Below are 22285 nucleotides of genomic sequence, written 5' to 3' on the forward strand. Positions count from 1 at the left end.
AAGAATGTGTAGGTTTATGGGGTGAAAGTGGGGGAATGGCAATAGGTAAATTGTTTATTTGGAGAGCCAGTGTAGACACGATGGGCCGAATGGCAGCCTCCTGTGCTGTAACAATTCAGTGATTTGGTGATGGTATAATGCAGATTCATACTCTGCTCTTTTGAAATGGGTTGTCCAACCTAATGAGTAAAATAAAAATAAAAATACCTGGAAAAACTCAGCAGGTCTGGCAGCATCTGTGGAGAGGAACACAGTTAACGTTTCGAGTCCGTATGACTCTTCAACAGAACTAAGTAAAAATAGAAAAGAGGTGAAATATAAGCTGGTTTAAGGGGGTGGGGTGGGACAGGTAGAGCTAATGAGTAAAATGTTCTGTATCTAAACTGGGCATTTGGGTATTTTTAAAAATGAGATGCATCAAAAAGATAGATCATAGTTTTTAAATAACACAAGTAACTTTTGCCACGCATAAATGACAGGCTCTTGTCTCGCAAGCACGTTGTTGCCGGTTCGTCTGTTTAATTGAGGCTGGAGCTGGCTGACAAAAATGGATGGAAAACTTCGGGAGACACACACTCGGCCAACATTGACGCTGGGGACGGGAAAAAAAGACACTTCGCAAAATCTTCACTCGGCCACCACGGGATGAGGCTCGGGGCTGTGAGGTCCAAATACTCGAGCGGCGAATTGTCATTAAACCGGGGGCGGGGGGACTCGGAAGGAATACAGGTGACAGGTTCCCAGCAAAGAGTGAAATGAACCAAATTAAGGTGCAAAGTAAAAGCTTTAGCTCAACATGATGAGGAAGCTTTGAGCCGTGGTGAACAGGGGCGGATGTGGCTCCATAATTAAGCAGAGGCGGGTAGCTAGGGGGCGTGGTTTGAGTAGTGATGGACGGGGGGGCGGGGTTTGAGTAGTGATGGACAGGGGCGGGCTTTGAGCAGTGACGGACAGGGGGCGGGGTTTGAGCAGTGATGGACAGGGGGCGGGGTTTGAGCTGGGAGTGGGGTTTGAGTAGTGATGGGCAGGGGGCGGGGTTTGAGCAGTGATGGGCAGGGGGCGGGGTTTGAGCAGTGATGGACAGGGGGCGGGGTTTGAGCAGTGATGGACAGGGGGCGGGGTTTGAGCAGTGATGGACAGGGGTCGGGGTTTGAGCAGTGAAGGACAGGGGTCGGGGTTTGAGCAGTGATGGACAGGGGGCGGGGTTTGAGCAGTGACGGGCAGGGGGCGGGTTTTGTGTAGTGATGGGCAGGGGGCGGGGTTTGAGCAGTGAGTAGGGGTTATGTTACTAGATTAATAATGCACAGAACAGGAGTTTAAATCCCATCGTAGCAGTTTGAGAAATTCAATTCAGCTGGTATCAATAATAAAAATTCAACAAGGGTTCACTAATGTGCTGTATGGAGGAAACCTGCTGTCCTGATACGTGACTCCAGCCTCACACCAATGTAGTTGGTTTATAACTGCTCTCTGAAGCAGCTGAGCAAGTTACCCAGCTTATTACCTGCTGCAGTGTTTCAAGAGGGTAACTCACCAACACCATCTCAGGGCAATCAGTGACACCTCGATGCCAAGATTTTAATTTTTTTTAATGAAAAGTTCTTGTCCCCCTGTGATAATCATTCTTTTTCTTTTCTGAAAACCTTTTTTCAATCTGAAAGCATGACCCCAAGCTTCTCCTGTTTGCCATTTTCATTCCCTGACCCGCTTCTACTCTGACCTCAGGCTCCTATGCTGTTTGAATGAAACTCAAATGGAAGCTTGAGGAATAGGACCTCACAATTATGCCTCCGGACTTGATGTGGAGTACAACAATTTGTGATCATAACCTCTGCCCTTGTCCTTTTGGGCAGCAGGTAATGACTCTGCTGCCGTTCATTCAAACACGCTGCCTTCCATTCTATCACAAACCCCTTTTATTCTTTCCTCCCCTCCCCTCTTTCCCTGTCTCTGTACTTGCTTAAAACCTGTTATACCTGTAACATTTGCCAGTTTGGATGAAAAGTCACTGCTATGAAACATTGACCCTGCTTCTCTGATCTGAAGTAAGCTTTTCACATTTGTTGTAGTAACATCCCTTCATTCTGTTTTACAGGGTCATTGGGATAATTTCTGGTCAACTTACTGATAAAGCCATGCAGCGACACGCTACACTAACTTCATGCTCAGCACTGTGGCACTCACTCCCCTGCGCTCGCTCCGAGCTGAGGCTAGACATTGTGCTTTCTTGTGGTCAGTCGTTCCGGTGAGTTTATGCTTGTGAGATTTGGTGTCGGTTAGAATGGGATGAGTGTTTTTTACCATTGTATCATTAACTCCAGTGTATATACAGGCACTTGTGAACAACACAATTTCGAGTAACCTTTTAAAAACTTATTCCTTCATGGGATGTGGGCATCGCTGGCTAGACCAGCATTTATTGCCCATCCCTAATTGCTCTTGAGAAGGCGGAGGTGAGCCGCCTTCTTGAACCACTGGAGTCCATGTGGTATAGGTACACCCACAGTGCTGCTAGGGAGGCGGTTCCAGGATTTTGACCCAGCGACAGTGAAGGAATGTGATATATTTCCAAGTCAGGATGGTGTGTGACTTGGAGGGGAACTTGCGGGTGGTGGTGTTCCCATCTATCTGCTGTCCTTGTTCTTCTAGATGGTAGAGGTTGTGTGTTTGGAAGGTGGTGTCTAAGGAGGCTTGGTGAGTTGCGGCAGTGCATCTTGTAGATGGTACACACTGTACACTGCTGTCACTGTGCATTGGTGATGGAGGGAGAGAATTTTTCAGGTGGTGAATGGGGTGCCAATCAAGTGGACTGCTTTATCCTGGATGGTTTTGAGCTTCTTGAGTGTTGTTGGAGCTGCACTCATCCATGCAAATGGAGAGTATTCCATCACACTCCTGACTTGTGCCTTGTAGATGGTGGACAGGCTTTGGGGGGTCAGGAGGTGAGTTATTTGCTGCAGAATTCCCAACCTCTGACCTGCTCTTGTAGTCATAGTATTTATATACATTTCCATCTGTACATTGCTGTTGCCATCATCCCCAACGACTGCCAAGAAAAAGATAGCAGCAGGCCCTGGATCAATGCTTTAGTCCTCTAGTGGGTAGGGACAGGACCGAGAATTGACCTCCTCTCATTCCATAATGGCCTAAGTTCGAGTCGCAGCAAGGAGTGGAGGCCTTGCCTGTGTGACTACTAAATGGAGAAAGAGAGAACCTATCCCCAATTGTTTTGACTTGGGACTGGATTAGGAGTAAGCAGGGGGAGCGTGAGTTGTAAGGGTGGCTTCTGATATTTTGATCATTGGAGTGTTGTATGGACTTGAGAGCCGGAGCTAAGGGTTCAGTTGAGGGCGAGATTGCAGGACTTGTAATCGAGGGAGAGGACAATGGAACCTGAAGGGCAAGGCTAATAATTGTGGCTGAGGAGCCAGCAGGTAGTTTGAAGTAAAAGACAGCACCTGTATTTAAATCAGCACCAGTCTGAACGAGAATCTTTTGTTGCAGATGGCAGGAGACGAGCCCTGGGCACTGGACAGGAGTCTTCGCGAATCGTGTGTGGACTCTGACACAGACAGAGGATAAGATCTGGTACCGGACATACTCCAAGGAGGCAGAAAATGCCACCCAATTATCAACAAGTCACAAGAAGAGAAAAGGGCCTTCCACAAATATGATCAGTGTTAAAGTAAAAAAGGAAAATGGAATAAAAGTGGAATTTAAAAGTGAAGATGGAGACTTTGCAAAAGGAGAGATGACATTTCCTGAAGTGAAAATGGAACCAGTGGAGCACATGCAGCGGATGAACATGAGCACACCTGGACTGTTGAAATCGGAAAGCAGTGCTGTGGATAAAGGGGAGTGCAGGATTCTAACTGACTACTTTCAGCTGCATGTGCGTCTCTCTGAGCTGTACTCACGTTGGAGTCAAGCTGACAAACACTTTGAGCGAGTAGCACAGGATTTCCCTGGTGAGTGGCTTCCCGAAGGAGCTCGACATTTACATGTTAACTGGATGGGTGGTGCTTGTGTCTGTTTGAAGGTCTGGTTGACATTTTGCACCCAGCCCTGCAAACACTGTACCGAAGGGATGCTAGTTATTAGAAGGTACTTCCTGTTTGAAGAATGAGTGGTGATCTTATTGAAACATGTAAGATTCTGAAGGGGCTTGACAGGGTAGATGGTTGCTGAAAGGATGTTTCCCATTGTGGGTCAATCTAGAACTAGGGGGCACAGTTTCAAAATAAGGGGTCTCCAATTTAAGACGGATTTTTTTTAACTTAGCCGGGTTGTTAATCTTTGGAATTCTTTACCCCCTAGAGCGGTGGAGGCTGGGCCATTGAATATATCCAAGGCTGAGTTAGACAGAATTTTAATCTACAAGAGGGTCGAGGGTTAAGGGGGACAGGCATGAAAGTGGAGATAAGGCCACATTCAGATCAGCCATGATCTTATCGAATGGTGGAGCAGGTTTGATGGGCCAAAAAGCCTACTCCTCCTATTTCTTATGATCTAATTCACCTAGTTAGGGCATTTGGTGGATTTAATACAGTGATTCTAATGTTTAAGAATGTATCATGTTTAAAATAAATTGTGACTGATTAATGCTCTTGAAGTGAAGTGAATTGGCTCAATGAGTCTCGGTGGTCTGATCCTTTCTGATAACACTATTTGTGTCTGCATGAGATTACTAATTGGATTCCTTATTACGGTGACAGTACACAGGAAATTACTTGTGGTTTCAATGAGCTGCCCTTGTAAGGTACAGGAAAACAATTCATTATGTATCTGAGTCTTGGTTCTTCATGAAACAAAAGCTGGTTCTAATAAGCTATTATCAGAGGTTTTGAACATGAGAAATAGGAGCAGAAGTAGGTTCCTGGGTCCCAAGAGCCTGCTCTGCCATTCAATAAGATCATGGCTGATCCACCTCAGCTTCACTTTCCCGTGCTATCCTGATATCTCTTGATTCCCTTCGAACCCAAAAATCTATCGATCTCTGACTTGAGATCAATGGGTGAGAATCCATAGCTCTCTGGGGCAGACAGTTCCAAAAGTTCGCAGCTCTTTAAGTGAAGAAATTTCTCCTCATTTCAGTCCTAAATGGCCAACCCCTTCTGAGATTGTGACCCCTCATTCCCAGGAAGGGGAAACGTGGATTGTACCCATTTTATAGAATCTAGGATGGCTGGAGGGGTGAAGTCTTAAGTCCCAGTGATCACACATTTTAACTAGGAGAACTGACAACCTGTACTGTTATGATTGGCTGCCCATCTAATTTTAAAATTCTTGCAAGGTGGACTGAATACATACAAGACTTAGCTGAGGACAACAGACAAGAAAAACATGGATGGTCCAAAGATCATGAAAGCTGAAGTAAGAATAGCAATAAATAAGATGAAAATCAATAAAGCCAAAGGCCCAGAGGAAATGGTCACCAAACAAATTAAAAGTTTAGAAGGCTTTGGAGTAGACAAACTAACTCTCATTTTTAATGAAGTTTACGACACGGGAGAAATACCAGCAGACTTAAGTAAATCAATGTTTATTGCCCTCCCTAAAAATGCTGGATCAATTGATTGTGAACGCCATTGCACAATAGTCTGATGAGTCACATTACTAAAATCCTTCTTCGAGTACTGATGAATCGGGCTAGCAGCAATATAATGCTGGAAATTTCAACTCTTCAATGTGGTTTTGTAGAAGATAGAGAAACAAGGAATGCTATCTTTATGGTACGCATTCTATCAGAAAGAGCCATAGAGAGGAAAAAAGATGTAATCATGTGTTTTATTGATTATGGTAAGGCACTTGATAAGGTGAACCATGAAGAACTGATGATCATGTTAGAGTGTCTTGACCTTGATGGCAAAGATCTTAGGAGTGATAAGAAATCCTTTATTGGGAACAAACAATAGCCTTAAAAGTTGAGAACGATCTAAGTGACTTTATGAAGATTAAAAAAGAGTCAGACAGGGGTGAGTTTTCTTCCCAGATTTATTCAACCTGTACAGTGAAAATATTCTTGGAGAGATTGAAGAACTTCATGGATAATTAGTTGGAAGTTACAACTTTAATAATATAAGATACGCCAACGATACCATTGTTAATGCCAACTCTAAAGAGAAACTGCAAAAGATTTTGGATAGAGTAGTGAGTGAAAGTGAGAAGAAGGGCTGAGCATAAATTGTAAGAAAACAAATGTCTAGTAGTGTCCAAAAAGAAAATTGGAGCAGAATGTAGGGTCACAGTGAAGTATGAAAAGATCACACAGGTAGACAAATTTTGTTACTTACAAACTATGTCAATGTTTGACAGAAAGTGCAACCAAGAAATAAGATGGAGGATTGGAATGGCCAAAAGTGCATTTCAAAAAATGAAAAAGAGTATTATCAACTCAAAATTAGCCAATGAAAACAAAGCTGAGAATCCTGGAATGTTACATCATACCAATTTTGAGTGTTGGATGACCAGTGAAGTAATGCAGAGAATTGAAGCTACAGCGATGTGGATTTTGAGGTGAATAATGAAGATATCTTGGACTTGTCACACTACCAAAGAGGAGGTGCTAGTAAAATCTGAGAGCAAAACAACTCTGCTGACCAAAATCAGGAAGAGACGGTTGGAATTTCTTGGAATAAGAAATCATGATTTAGAAAGTGTGATGCTGATGGGACCGATCGATGGTAAAAGAAATTGAGGTAGATAAAGAACGGTATTTCTAAAGAACCTCGCAAACTGGATGAATGAACCACCAATGAAGATGATCCACGCCTCCAGAGCAAGATTAACATGAGGTCATCAACGCCATCTCAGGGCATGGTACCTCAAGAGAGAGAGAGATTCATTATGAATGGGCTTTTGATTGAAAACACCTTCAAAGGCTTTGGAATGATATTTGTCTGGGTCTGTTTCCTCTAGGAGACAGCCTGCAGAGAGCCTGAGTTAAAAGCAGAACATTCTGGAAATACTCCGACAGCTCTCCATACACGCTGACTGAGCTGCTGAGTGATTCCAGCGTTTTGTGCTTTTATTTCAGATTTCCATGATCTATTGTATTTGGCTTTTGTTAGAGAGCCTGGGCTAGTTTGACCCTGTGACAATGTTCCACTATACAAGAAATTAGCTGTCCCCCCACCCCCCCCCCCCCCCCCCCCCCCCCCCCACCCCCCCGCCACCGCCGCCCCCCGAGTGTCTAGTTATGTTGAAAGTAAATTCACAGGAAGCAGCTTCATTGTTTTTGACACATGCATCTTGGAAGATAGCAGGGTTTGTAGATAACAACAATAATTGCATTTATAAAGCACCTTTAACACAGTAAAACGTCCCAAGGCAATTCACTGAAGTGTTAGCAAACAAACATTGACCCCGAGCTACATAGGGAGATGGAGCTGTTTCGCATTGAATATTGCCAGTTACCTGTTTCATGTTCTGTTGGTTGATAGCTTATGTGTAATTTGAATGTAGATTCAGCTCCGGGAATGAGGTGGTGGCACATGGTCCTTTCCAGTGAACTGAATGGGTTAAATTATAAGGACAGGTTGTGTAGACTAGCCTTGTATTCCCTCGAGTATAGGGGATTAAGGGGTGATCTAATTGAGGTTTTTAAGATGATTAAAGGATTTGATAGGGTAGATAGAAACTATTTCCTCTGGTAGGGGAGTCCAGAACAAAGGAGCATAACTTTATGTGGGTATGGTAATGTAATGATTATGTTATTAGATGCTGAGAAATTGAGTTCAAATCCTATCATGGCAGTTTGAGAATTCAAATTTAGGCTTTAGAATAAGGTAATGAAAGCTGGGATCAGTAAAAGTGACGATGAAGGTGTTGAATTGTGATTTTTTAAAAAAAAGTCTAATGTCAGAGAAGCAAAACTTCCATTCTTACCCAGTCTAGCCTGTAGGTGACTCCAGTCAACACCAACATGGTTAACTCTTCGCTGTCTCTGAAGTGGCCTAGCAATTTACTCGGTTGTAACCAGGTACGAGCAGTAAATGCCAGCCTTGCAGCGACGCCTACATCCGGGAATGACGTGTCTTTCATTATCATTTCATCTGCAGACAGCATGGCAGGAGGTGGGAGCTAGTGGATTGAGGGCTGCACTATTCAGCACATTTCATAAACTCGTCTTCATTCAAGAAGATGTTTTAAATTCTAAAACTCCCCGGCTCTGATGAGATATGTACAGTGTGTGAAGGAGAAAGTGCTCGATTATTGTGGAAGTTTATTTATTCAGCTCGGCAGTGAGGAATGATTTTATTTCTAACCTGTGCCCCTGTGTTCTGTGCTGTTTCAGGTGTCCGCATCCTGCGCCAAGATCCTACTGAGTGTCTCTTTTCTTTCATCTGCACCTCCAACAACCACATCTCGCGTATCACAGGAATGATTGAGCGCCTATGCCAGACCTACGGAGAGAGGCTGTGCAAGCTGGACGCCTACACTTACTACTCATTCCCAACGCTGCAGGCACTGGCAGGTTGGTGCCAGAGTAGGAAGAGTTTGGTGGGGCTGTTGGCTGGAGATGGGGGGTGCGGTGTGACATTTGGACCCAGTGCCACTGGGTTAAAGAGAGGAGGAGAACAGAGCCAGGCAGCAGTCCTTCTTGTTATCCAGTGACCCCTAGCTGGGACAGGTGAGCACAGATGCATGAGGGCATGTTCAACCCTGAATTAGGGTTGGGGTCTTTGTCGTGATGCCCCTTGTGGTCGCATAGCCTACAAACATTCAGCATCCAGGCTTAGACATGGGAAATGACTACTTGCCCAGGTTGTTGCAATACAATATGTGGACTGGCTAGGTCAGCATTTATTGCTCATCCTTAATTGGACTTGAGAAGGTGGTGGTGAGTCGCCTTCTTGAACCGCTGCAGTCCATGTGGTGTAAGTGCACCCAAGGTGCTGTTAGGAAGGAAATTCCAGGATTTTGACCCAGCGGCAGTGAAGGAACAGCGATATATTTCCAAGTCAGGATGGTGTGTGTCTTGCAGGGGGACGTGCAGGTGGTGATGTTCCCATGCCTCTGCTGTTCTTGTCCTCCTTGGTAGTAGAGGTCGCAGGTTTGGAAGGTGGTGTCAAAGGAGCCTTGGTGAGTTGCTGCGGTGCAGCTTATAGATGGTACACACTGCTGCCACTGAGCATCAGTGGTGGAGGGAGTGGATTTTTTAAGGTGTCGGATGGAGTGCCAATCAAGTGGGCTTGTATGTTCCAGATGGTGTCAAGCTTCTTTAGTGTTGTTAGAGCCACATTCATCCAGGCAAGTGGAAGGTAATCCTTCACATTCCTGACTTGTACCTTGTAGATGATGGATAGGATTTAGGGAGTTAGCAGATAAGTTACTCTCTGTAGAATTCCCAACCTCTGACCAGCTGGTATCTAGAATTTGCCAGCCTTTAAAACCTCAAATCTCGGGGTACAATGTGCAATGAAATTGATAACCTTGTATCAGGCACTTGGGTTATGAAAAGCATGAGCATATACAGTGAAAGAACATAGGAACAGGAATAGTCCATTCAGCCCCTTGACCCGGGGAGGCTCAGGGGACTCTGTGTTGCAGCATTGTAGATTTTAATGGATAATAAGGTGGACCTTAACATGTTTTCTGTTATTGGAAACTGTATTACAAAGGAGCATGGATAAGGGAAGGAAGCTTAAAAGAGGGAAGATGAACAGTTCAGATTTAACAACTTTACACAGAGAGTGCTTATTGTTTAGAACAGATTGCCTGGAAGGAAATGGAGACGTAATACTGGCAATGTTAAGAGAAACTTGTTGATATCATCATCATCATTTGTTCTGTGCCCAAAGGCAACTCCTTGGCTCATAGTAATCTTTCCATATCTCTATCCTGTGACAGTCCTTTCATTTTCCAATAACTTCCTTTAATTTTCAAGCCATCCAACATTGATATTTTCTTCCTTCCTCTACCTCTTTTTCCTTGAAAATTTCCCTCCAGAGCATCTCTTACAAATCTGTTTCCTCTTAAAATGTGTCAGGCCCCATCTGCCTGCCTGTTCCTAATTACAGTCAGCAAATTTCTTCGTTCATTCAGTCTCCACAGCACTTTATCATTTGTTACTCTCTCTGTTCAGCAGATCCTTTCCATCCTCCCCCAAAACCACATTTTAAAGCATGTTAGTCTCCTTCTTCCATAAAATCCAAGTCTCACATCCATACAAAACACTCCAAATCAAGCTCTTTACAAGTTGCTTTTTGAATTGTTTGTTCAGCCTTCTGGTTAGCAATGTTAGTGAAAGCGATTGAGGGGTGAAGGACAGAAGGTGGTTTCACCGGACTGACTAATAGCCTGTCCAGTCCTGGACTTGAATCTTTGCTCTTGTCTGCATTCCACTGAACTGTTTCTTTCCACCTAGCCCTCTGTCACTAGTAAGAAACACAGCAATAAAACACACAAACCAAATTGTTTGCCTCCACACGCACCCCCTGCAATTTAACCCATTCACAGGCCTTTCAGATCTGGCTATACAGATATGCCCAGGATACTTCTAGTTTCTGGCTGTTGCAATGTCATCTCTGAGTGTTGTGTTTCCAAATCGTTTGATACATGTTCCTGATTCTTTCCCAATTACTTACCAAATGCTAGTTGTGAAATTTGCTGTTGAAAGACAATTATAAAAGAATCTTCCCAATGGCTTAGCAAGTTTATCAAGTGATTATCTGACCAGCAAGATCCCAACTTTGCTCCCTGAGTGAGCTGATCTTGGTTTAGCTGGCAGTACGTGTGCTACAGTTTGCTTCAGTGAGCCCAGCCTTGGGGAAGGAGAATTGGCCCTGCTTTCAGCCCCTGATTGCTATCCAGTGCCCCCCTGTTGGATGTGTGCTGGTTTGGATGACGTCTGAGACAAGCTTGGCCATGATACTGTCCAACATCAAATGGCCTGTTGAGCTTATTAGGCTAGTTTATTCACAGATGATTGATAACTGGAGTTAACAACCCTTCTGGGTTGACCCAGTGTCTTCAGAATTAAAGACTAATCTCCCAGCCCAGAACAATAAAACAGTAAAAACTGGGAAATAAGGATACTGGCCTGAACTTAAGGTCTGTATACCTTAGCTCTGCAGCCCTGCCACATCCAGTTGTGAATGGCAGTGGACAATTAAACAACTCACTGGAGGAGGGGGCTCCACAAATATCCCCATCCTCAATGATGGAGGAGCCCAGCACATCAGTGCAAAAGATAAGGCTGCAGCATTTGCAGCAATCTTCAGCCAGAAGTGCCAAGTGGATGATCCATATCAGCCTCCTCCAGAGGTCCCCAGCATCACAGATGCCAGTCTTCAGCCAAATTGATTCACTCCACGTGATATCAAGAAACAGCTGAAGGCACTGGGTACTGCAAAGGCTATAGGCCCTGACAATATTCTGGCAATAGTACTGAAGACTTGTGCTCCAGAACTTGCCGCGCCCCTAGCCAAGCTGTTCTAGTACAGCTACAATGCTGGCATCTACCCGGCTATGTGGAAAGTTGCCCAGGTATATCCTGTACACAAAAAGCAGGACAAATCCAACTTGGCCAATTATCGCCCCATCAGTCTACTCTTGATCATCAGTAAAGTAATGGAAGGGGTCATTAACAGTGGCACTTGCTTAGCAATAACCTGCTCACGAACGCCCAGTTTGGGTTCCACCAGGGCCACTCAGCTCCTGACCTCATTACAGCCTTGGTTCAAACATGGACTAAAGAGCTGAACTCCCGAGGTGAGGTGAGAGTGACTGCCCTTGACATTAAGGCAGCATTTGACCGAATGCAGCATCAAGGAGCCCGAGCAAAAGTGGAGTTAATGGGAATCAGGGGGAAAACTCTCCACTGGTTGGAGTCATACCAAACACAAAGGAAGATGGTTGTGGTTGTTGGAGGTCAGTCATCACAACTCCAGGACATCACTGCAGGAGTTCCTCAGGGTAGTGTCCTCGGCCCAACCATCTTCAGCTGCTTCATCAATGACCTTCCTTCCATCATAAGGTCAGAAGTGGGGATGTTCACTGATGATTGCACAATGTTCAGCACCATTCATGACTTTTCAGATACTGAAGTAGTCCATGTCCAAATGCAGCAAGACCTGGACAATATCCAGGCTTGGGGTGTCAAGTGGCAAATAACATTTGCGTCACACAAGTTCCAGGCAAAGACTATCTCCAACAAGAGAGAATCCAACCATCGCTCCTTGATGTTCAATGGCATTACTATCACTGAATCCCCCATAATCAGTATCTTGGGGGTTACCATTGACCAGAAACTGAACTGGACTAGCCATGTAAATACTATGGCTACAGGAGCAGGTCAGAGGCTAGGAATCATGGGACGAGTAACTCACCTCCTGACTCCCCAAAGCCTGTCCACTATCTACAAGGCACAAGTCAGGAGTGTGGTGGAATACTCCCCACTTGCCTGGATGAGTGCAGCTCCCACAACACTCAAGAAGCTTGACACTGTCCAGGACAAAGCAGCCTGCTTGATTGGCACCACATCCACAAACATTCACTGCCTCCACCACCGATGCACAGTAGCAGCAGTGTGTGTACCATCTACAAGATGCACTGCAGGAATTCACCAAGGCTCCTCGACAGCACCTTCCAAACCTTCGACCACTACCACCTAGAAGGACAAGGGCAGCTGTTCCTTCATTGTCACTGGGTCAAAATCCTGAAACTCCCTTCCGAACACTGTGGGTATTACCTACACCACATGGACTGCAGCGGTTCAAGAAGGCAGCTCACCACCACCTTCTCAAGGGCAACTAGGGATGGGCAATAAATGCTGACCCAGCCAGCGAAGCCCACATCCCATGAATGAATCAAAAAAAGGAACACCAGTAAAAACTGGGAAATAAGAGTACTGGTCTGAACTGTTTTTTCCTTCTGGGAGACTTACCTGACCGGATGGGAGTGAGTTTAATAAACAGTGCTTCCTCTAACTGCTGGAGGAGGCCTATTCGATCAAGGTGTAGATTATTTTTAGATCAGGATGAATTATTATCGGTTACTATGTGGGGTCACAGACATTTGCAAATGATCAGCTCAACTATTTGTCTTGCAACTGCTGCAAGGTAAAGGTGTAACTGCTACTGAATGACTGCAACCAGGTAACCATGCAAACACCGGCACCATCATGTGACCACAGCAAACTACCTGGTCTTTATTTTCCGCTGATGGAAATCTTTGGGCAAACTGCTTATTCAATAATTTAAAGAGTTTCGAGCAGCTCAGCTCTTAAAACCATTACGTTGTGTCCAGAATATGTCCCACTAGAGTTGGCAACCCTATTAATAAACATGTGCAGGTTGGTGGTGGGGAGTAGCAATGGATTCGTACCCTAACTATGTATCAACACCTTGAGGAGATGAGGAAAAAAGAGAATGTACACAAGTCTTGGAAACTAGATGTTTACCAACTGAAAAGTGGTTGGCACAAATCCAGGTTTGTAGCAGTGGAGAGAGGAAGGGAGTCAATTGTATTTTCCCTGAAGGTGATTTTGCCTGTAGCATTTTTCTTTTACCACTAGGTGGTGATATCACACTGGAAAACTATTTAAGTACCTTTTCTGGAACAAAAGAGCAGGACCACTGTCTGCAAATGGTACTTCCAGCAAACCCTCCAGTCAGCACCAATAACAATGGATCAAGCTTCAGTTCCATTCCACAGAAGAAACTGGGAAGTTCTTGGGTCTTGAACTTCTTTCTTGTTGCATGAACTTCAATTGCGAAAAATAAGAGCAATCTTATTATTTTAAAATCAGACATTGGTGGTGCCTGGTAATTGAAGTTTCATTAAACTCTTTAGTGGTCTGTTGCTGAGGGGTTACTGACTGAGCTTCATCAACCTATGTCTAAATATTGGGTTGGTGTAGTGTTTATTTGTGTGATTTGGGTTGTGGGGCAGCTCTTTGGTTTTCCATTAGCAGCTGGGGCTAGTCATCATTTAGCTAAAGATTGTGGAATAAGTAAGTTTTAAATAGAAAAGTGTATAAGTAATCAGTGTCAGCCTTGGCTCAGTAGTAGCACTTTTCACCTCTAAGTTATCCTTCAACCGGTGATCTGGACATTTATCTCACCGCTGTTTGTGGGACCTTGCGGTGTACAGATCAGTCACAATGTTTTGCTACGTTACAACAGCGACTACACTTCTAAGGTACTTCATTAGCTGTGAAGTGCTTTGAGGCATCCCGAGAAAGCGAAAGGCACTATATAAATGCAACTTCTCTCTTCATCCCTCAATAAGTCAGACCAATGAAAAGAGAGACAAAAAAGGCAGACTGATAGAAGCACATTGTTTTCAGACCGGTTCAACAAGAAATTCTAGCGTTGTAAATGGGTCCACTTTAATGAACTGTAACAGGTGAGTTTGTGTACAGAAAGATGTTGACCTGTAGGTGTGTACAGTGTAAAATCATTAACTTAAATAACAATGTACCATGCACTAAATGGAACAGATGTCAACAGAAATTAATAGTGGGCAAGGAATTCTGCGGGTCATATCTGAAAGTTAGCCAAGAGATGAGGAACCAAAGAATATGCTGATTTTTATGTTTACATAATAATGTGGAGCAGCAGGGGTGAGGTGGAGGATGATGGGGAGAGGCAGGGGCAGGGTGAGGGTGATGTGGAGAGGGCAAGTTTGAGTGCTGGATTGGAATAAAGGATGATGGTTCCTTGTGATTCCCCACATAGGAGATGATGTGGAGAAACAGCTACGGGTTCTGGGATTTGGATACAGAGCAAAGTTCGTCAATCAGAGTGCAAAGATGATACTTGACACACATGGTTCCGATTGGCTGAAGTCACTTCGCGAGGCACCATATGAGGAAGCAAAGCGTGCACTGTGCACTTTACCTGGTGTGGGGACAAAGGTGGGTCAGATTGCCTGTGAATGGCTCAACCAGTGGCTGGGAGTTTAAACATTTAACTGCTGTTATTCTCCTAAGCTGACAGAAACTTGTTTCATTTTCTTCACTTTTAACTCACTGATTGCTCCAAAATTGACTCAGCCTTAACCAAAATGAGGAAAAGCCAGAAGGGAGCTATAACTACCATTTTTTTGTGTCTATTTTCGTTTTTGGATTATGTGCTTATCAAAATGAGAGGTAATAATGTTGGGGAAATGAACTCCCATTTTAGGTAAAAGCTGCCTTCTGACATTGATCAGTGGTATTAGACTGGAGACGCACAAGGTTTAGAATTTGTACTAATAGCTGCAAAGCCAGTCCTCGTGGCTTTTACATTCTGTTTCCATCCACTTCTCTTGTGTAGAACCGAGGAGTGAACGTGAAGCTGAGTTTCAGCTGAGTGTACAGACAAATCCAACTATGCATTTATACCATAGGAACAGGCATTGGCCATTCAGCCCTGCTCCATTCTAGTGGACCTATCTAATAGTTGATCTGCATCTTAACTCTGTTTACCTGCCTTTAATCCAAAACCCTTGATCCCCTGACCAGACAAGAATCTAATGACCTCAGTCCTGAAAATTTTAATTGAGCCAGAATCGGCAGCTTTTTGGGGGAGCAATTTTAGAATTCCACTACCTTTTGTGTGGAAAATAATGCTTCCTGATCCCCCCCCCACCTCGCCAAAATGACCAAGCTCTACTTTTAAGATGATGTCCCTTTGTTCTTGTTTCCCGCACCAGAGGAAATAGTTTTTGTTTCGAATCCATTTTTTTTTTAAAAGCATCTCGATTAGATCACCCTCAGCGTTCTAAATTCAGGGGAATGTGAACCAAGTTTATATAACCTATCTTCATCAGACAAGTTTCACAACACATTCTTCTCTGTAATTACTAATTCTCTGATCCCCGGTTCTAGGTGGCTGACTGTGTTTGCTTGATGTCTCTGGATAAGGCAGAAGTTATTCCCGTGGACACACACGTCTGGCAGATCACGAAGCGTGATTATCACTCCCACCTGGGCTCAGGTCAAAGGACTCTCACTGACAAAGTGTATCGAGAAATTGGTAGGAAAAAGATCGATCCAGGGTGTTAATAGGAGCAATAAACTGCATTGTATGAACCACTGTTTCGATACCTAGTTATAGACGCTCTGAATCATAGAACTGTACAGTACGGAAGGTGACTATTCAAACCATCAGGCCTGTGTCAGCCCTTTCAAAGAACAATCCTGTTAGTCCCACTGCCCTGCTCTTTCCCCATATCCCTGCAATGTTTTCCTCAAGTATTTATCCAAATCCCATTTGAAAGCTACTATTGATCCTGTATCCACCGCCCCATCAGGCAAGGTGTTAACCACTCATTACGTAATAAAGTTTTTCCTCAAGTGGCTTCTGGTTCTTCTGCCAATTACCTTAAATCTCATTATCGATCCTTTGGCCTTTGGAACAGTTTCTCTTTACGCACTCTAAACCATTCATGGTTTTAAACACCTCTATCAAATTACCCCCATGCCTTCACTACTCTTAACAATAACCGCATCTTCTCCAATCTAGCCAAAGCCCCTCATCCCTGAACCATTCTAGTAAATCTCCCCTAAAGTGTGGTGCCCAGAATTGGCCACAATACTCCAGCTACAGTGGAACTGGCATTTGATGTGGATTTAGCATAACTTCCTGGTTTTTGTACTCGGTGTCTCTATTTATAAAACCCAGAATTCCATATGCTGTATTAGCTACTTTGTTAATCTGTCCTGTCACCTTCAAAGATTTGTCCGCTAACACCCAGCCCCGGTCTCTCTCTTTTTGCATCCCATTTAAAATTGTGCAAGTCTCTTGTCATTCTTCCCACCTCTTTACTGCATTGAATTTCATCTGTGTCCATCATTCCTTTATTCTTTCATGGGATGGATGTGGCAAAGCCAGCATTTGTTGACTATCTCTAATTTCCCTTGAATTGTGACTTGCTAGGCCATTTCAGAGGACAGTTAAGAGTCACGTAGGCCAGGCCAGGTAAGTAGTAAGTAAGGTTAGTGAACAAGATGAGTTTTTTTACAAGAATCAATGACTAGTTTTCGATTCCAGATTTATTAATTGAATTTAAATTCCACCAGCTGCCGTGGTGGGGTTTGAACCCGTGTCCCCAGAGCATTAGCCTGAGCCTCTGGATTACTAGTCCAGTGACATTACCACAACGCCACCGTCTCCCCATTTCACCAGCCCATTTGTATCCTCTTTAAATGTATTACCGTCTTCCTCACTGTTTTCTATGCTTGGAAGTTTTGTGCCATCTGCACATTTTGAAATTGTGTTCTGCACCCTCAAGTCCAAGCCATTAATACATAACAAAAACAGCTGTGGTCCTAGTACTGAACGTTGGGGAATGCTACTGTATACCTCCCTCCAGCCCAAAAAAACATTCACCACAACTGTTTTATATGCCCTGGCTAATCTCAGAATCACAGAATCGTTACAGCACAGAAGGGGGCCATTCAGCCCGCCATGTCTAGGCCAGTTCTCTAAATGAGCAATGCACCTAGTGCCATTCCCCGCCTACTTCTCGTAACCCTGCATATGCTTCCTTTTTATGTATCATTTTTTAAAAAATTTTTAATTTGTATCTATGCTGCTACTGCTTCTTTTACCCCATGTGCTTCAATTTTGCTAACAAATTCAATATGTGGTACTTTATCAAATGCCTTTTGGAAGTCCATATACACAGCATCAACTGCAATACCCTCATCCACCCTCTCTGTTAACTCATCAGGAAACTCAAGTCAAGTTATTCAAACATGATTTTCCCATAACAAATCCACAATGGTTTTCCTTTAATAGTCCATGCTTGTCCAAGTGGCTGTCAATTTTCACCCAGATTATTGTTTCTAAAAACTTCCCGAGAACTGATAATTAACTGACTGGCCTAATTGCCACACTTATCCTGGTCCCCTTTTTTTGAACAAGGTATAACATTTACACCCCTCTAGTTCTCTGGCACCACCCTTATATCTAAGGAGGATTGGAAGATTGTGACCAGCAACTCTGCTCTTTTCATCCTTACTTCCTTAGCAACCTATGGTGTATCCTACCTGGTCAAGGTGGCTTAACTACTTTCAGTACTGCCAGCCTTCCTAGTACCTCCATTGAACATTTTTTATCTCATTCAGTATCCCAGCAACCTCCTTGTTTCCCATAGTTTTGGCAAAGTGCCCATTTAGTACCTCCGCTTTGCCTTGTGCCTATCCAGCCTCACCAATCTGCATGCAACCCTTTTATTGTGTCTTTCTCTGTAACCAATCTAAATCTAATGATGCTATGATCACTATTCCCAAGATGCTTTCCAATTGTGGCATTCTTCAATGACCCACTTCATTCCCCTGAACTAGTTCCAGTGCTGCCTCATTCCTCATTGGGCAGGAAACATCCCAATCAAGAAAATTCACCTGATAATACTGCAGAAACTCCTCCTCTCCTCTGCCCTTAACACAATCACTGTTCCATTTTCCTATTATCACTACTCTATAGTTCGTGCACCTCTATGGAATTTCTTTACAAATCCATTCCTCTATCTAATTTCCACTAATTGCTGGCCTATAAAATATACTCAGTAGCGTAATAACTCCTTTGTTTCTAAACTCCAAACAAATCAGTTTTGTCTTTGACTCATAAGGACATTCTCTCCTTATAGCACTGTAATATTTTCCTTAATCAGAATTGCTACTCATCCTCTATTTATCCTTCCCTATCTTTCTTGAATACCTGGTACCCAGGAATGTTAAGCATTCAAAACTCCCCTTTTTTGAGCCAGGTTGCAGTTATCACCACTGCATCATATCCCACAGGGCTATTTGTACCTGCTGCTCACTAACCTTATGAACCATACTTTGTGCATTTACACATGCAACCCAAACTTAACTTGACCTCTTTGTATTTTCTATGATCCCACTTAATTCTGGCATTATTTCTATCGAACCATTTCTCCCAGTCTTTTTGTGCACCTTGATCCTACTTTTTAATATTACATCTTGGTGCCCGATCCCCTGCTGAATAGTCTGTTAAATGGGTTACTTACCTACAGTATTCATTAATAATCCTTGCTGCTGTACAATATCTGCTAAAAACAGCATACAGAATCTGCTCAATACAACAATCTCTCTTAGGTGTACTGCCATTTCTAACACTTTCTGTTGTCTAATATGGCTAGTCTTACATGCTGAAGGCTTTAGTTCAGTGCTTTCATATTCTGTGATCTCTGTTATAATGCTGCTGTGTCCGTTTTATATTTGGTTGAAATTATAAAAGCATACACAGGGTGTTAATGCACAGAACCCATCACCAGATCATCATGTATTGAGCATTATACACTATACTTACAACATGGAGCAGCTTTTTAGTTATGTCTGGGAACCTTAACTACCTCCTATATTTTTATTTCAGGTGATTATTTTCGTAACCTGTGGGGTCCCTTTGCTGGCTGGGCACATTCTGTAAGTAATAAAAATGCACAATTCATAGACGATTAGAAGAATCATAATGATCAAAAGAACGAAAAGGGAATACAAAGATTCTCGGTCTTGTAATAAGAGATATAGAATATAATGCCGAGAGGTAATGATGAGCCTATCTATATAAAACCTCAATAAGACCTCAGGTAGCGTATGTAGTATTAGGTTCCACACTAAATAAGGATATTAAGGCTTTAGTGAGGGTACAGTGCAGATCCAACAGGATACAGGCTGTATTAGCAAGTACACATCCAAAGGTAGACTTGAAAGATTGGAGCTTTGTTTGATAGAACAGTGCAGATTATGGGGTGATATGACAGGAGTGTTTAAAATTCCGGAAAGATGGGCTAGGATAGATAAGAGCAGATTTATTTCTAGTAGTCAAGAGACAAGGGGCCCCATCAACAAATCCAGGCAACTGGCAGCCGACGAGGTTATTCGACCCGACTGTGTACCTCTCTTCAACAGTTAAACATTTGTGCCAGGGTGTCCTGGAAGTGGGAGAATCCGGTGTCCGCCTGTACACTTGAGTCCTTCCACGAATGCTGACCACTGGGGCAACTGGAATGTTTCATCAACACCTGACACCAAATTTTAATTTGATTTGTTAAGTTTCCATTAAATTTTTGTTCAAGTTGAATTAAATTAGTGGTGTCCCTTTAAGAAGAGGGCACCTATAACCGTTTAATTGATTGATTACAATACCTGTCAATCATGGTTAATAAAAGATTTAGAGTAAGAAAATAGATACAAGATTAAATAAAAGATTTATAGAACAGGGAGCAAGAGATGCAACTGAATTCACATCCAGGGTTAAATAGTTGAGGCAGAAGCTGTCAACATTCAAGATTAGATTGGATAGGTGAATAAAGGAAAAGGAGATAAAGGGATATGGGGAAAGGATGGTTAAATGTGATTCGAGCTATTTGCTTGAGTGCAGGGTAAACACCAACTTGAATTGGATGAGCTGAACAACCTTTTTCCAAGTTGGAATTTGTAAGTAATCTATGCACTATAATGTGATTGATGGGTTCAGATAGAGCACTGGAGAAAGATGACGCAGGACAACGATAGAGATTATAGTGTAATTGTTGGGCTTAGACATGACATTGGACACTGGGAGAGTTACAAGTGTGTATAATAAGAAAGAATCTGTGTCTGGGGTGAATCAGTTGTGTAATTTGTGATAACTCACACGTATCTTGGTTGATACATTGGTGCAAGTCTAAAGGGTAGCAATTATAGAATTGAACCATTTCCTGGCAGCAAATGAAGTATGGCTTAGAGAGTCAATATTGACTGTGTACTGTCAGTACTGTGTTCTTTCTCCACCTCTCAACAACTAATTATTTGTACTTCCCTATTCCAGGTTCTGTTTTCCGCAGATTTAAAGAGGTTTCAGGAATACAAGTCCAAGCAAGAGCTACAGCAGAACAGAGACACCAGGAGCTGACACCAGGAACTATTAGTCCTACATAATGCAGAGGATAATGTAATTACTATTTTACACAACTCCTGTGATATAACTCTTGTGACCCCAGCCCTGTTTCATTGCTTAAACTTGCACTTCAGCACTGTCTAGGCCCATTTTTTATCCCGGTGAGGGAATATAAACCTGCCTCTTTTTCCAGTCCACTCATCGGGCATTACTGTGAAAATGCTTTTCAGAATTATCAAAGCCAGAGCCCTTTGATCTTCTGTGGTTTTCTGTCATGACTTTTACACGTAGGAATGCTCAAGTAAGAGTAATCTGAAGGCTGTACTACAATAATATGGCAAAAGGATGAGTCTGCAAATACTATTTTGGACTGGGGATACTAGATTCAGTGTGCACCTTGACAAGGGAGTTTGGGTGTTAATGTGGAATGGGAGAATTCTGCAAAGAACTTCTAAAGAAAATCTATTTCAGTTACAGGTGAACTTCTAGTTATGTTACTGTACACCCACTAGGAATCCAGCCCTACAATCCTCCTCACACTCCCCCAGTCCCCACTCCCCACCCCCCATCAAAAAGTACAGGCTCATGTCTTTTGAATTTTTAACCAAGGCTGAGGGATGATCTGATGGAGGCTGTTAACATAAGAAATAGGAGCATGTGTAGTTCTTACAGCCTCTTGAGCGTTCTCCACCGTTCAGTAAGATCAGATCTGGGCCTAAGAGCACTTTCCTGCCTGTCCTCCATGACCCTTGACTCCCCTTTAAGATCATGAAAGGGTTTGATAGGGTAGACTGGAGGAGATATTTCTATTTGGGGAAGCCGAAACTAGGGTTGTTAAATATAAATGAGTCACTAATAAATCCAATAAGTAATTCAGGAGAAAGTTTTTACCCAGAGAGTGATGAGGATGTGGAACTTGCCACCACATGGAATAGTTGAGACATTAGCATAGAGGCATTTAAGGGGAGGCTAGGTATATACATGAGGGAGAAAGCAACAGAAGGATCTGCTGATAGGGTTGGATGAAGAGGGAGGAGGCTGTGTGGAGCATAAACAACGGCACTGACTAATTGAGTCAAATGGTCTGTTTCTGCACTATACGTTCTAAGCAACTACAATGTTAGCATATCAAGTTGCCTTGGAAAGGAAGGAAAAATGTACACTCATTAATGAATTTGATACATCCATGGATAGATAAAGATTTTATTAATGTATTTTTGTCAATCTAATAAAGAATGAAGATTATTAATATTGGATTCTGCATCACCTCATTGAAGACTATGAGGTATCCAGTTAGAGGCTACAATGTAATTTAGAGGTTCATGTAAAATATTAACAACGATTACTATTGGCAACTATAAATACTTGATTGGAGAACATTTGCAGGGCTATGGGGAAAGAGCACAGGAGTAGAATTAATTGGATGGCTGTACCATAGGCACCATGGG

General features: G+C 43.1%; 1 protein-coding gene across 5 annotated transcripts; it reads left to right on the forward strand.

Annotated features, from left to right (window-relative positions):
• Positions 1 to 607: 607 nt before the first annotated feature.
• ogg1 (8-oxoguanine DNA glycosylase) lies at positions 608 to 22081 on the forward strand. Of its 5 annotated transcripts, none has more exons than XM_078543278.1 (8): positions 608 to 729; positions 2096 to 2245; positions 3505 to 3968; positions 8297 to 8476; positions 14685 to 14863; positions 15818 to 15965; positions 19332 to 19381; positions 20769 to 22081. In XM_078543278.1, the coding sequence occupies exons 2-8, from the start codon at positions 2136 to 2138 to the stop codon at positions 20850 to 20852; spliced, it is 1215 nt and encodes a 404-aa protein (XP_078399404.1). In that variant the 5' UTR covers positions 608 to 729; positions 2096 to 2135; the 3' UTR covers positions 20853 to 22081. The 5 variants fall into 5 exon arrangements, with proteins under 5 accessions (XP_078399404.1, XP_078399408.1, XP_078399405.1 ...); XM_078543279.1 differs by having other exon boundaries at positions 629 to 770; XM_078543281.1 differs by lacking the exon at positions 608 to 729 and adding an exon at positions 1414 to 1426.
• The last annotated feature ends 204 nt before the right edge of the window (positions 22082 to 22285 follow it).

The sequence above is a fragment of the Cetorhinus maximus genome, chromosome 6 (genome assembly GCF_964194155.1).
Source record: "Cetorhinus maximus chromosome 6, sCetMax3.hap1.1, whole genome shotgun sequence".
Classification (NCBI taxonomy): Eukaryota; Metazoa; Chordata; class Chondrichthyes; order Lamniformes; family Cetorhinidae; genus Cetorhinus; species Cetorhinus maximus.

Coding starts and splice junctions, on each gene's coding strand:
- ogg1 (XM_078543278.1), top strand. CDS start 2,136: ATGCAGCGACACGCTACACTAACTTCATGCTCAGCACTGTGGCACTCA. Junction 2,246..3,504: donor TCTTGTGGTCAGTCGTTCCG/GTGAGTTTATGC, acceptor CTTTTGTTGCAG/ATGGCAGGAGACGAGCCCTG. Junction 3,969..8,296: donor AGTAGCACAGGATTTCCCTG/GTGAGTGGCTTC, acceptor GTGCTGTTTCAG/GTGTCCGCATCCTGCGCCAA.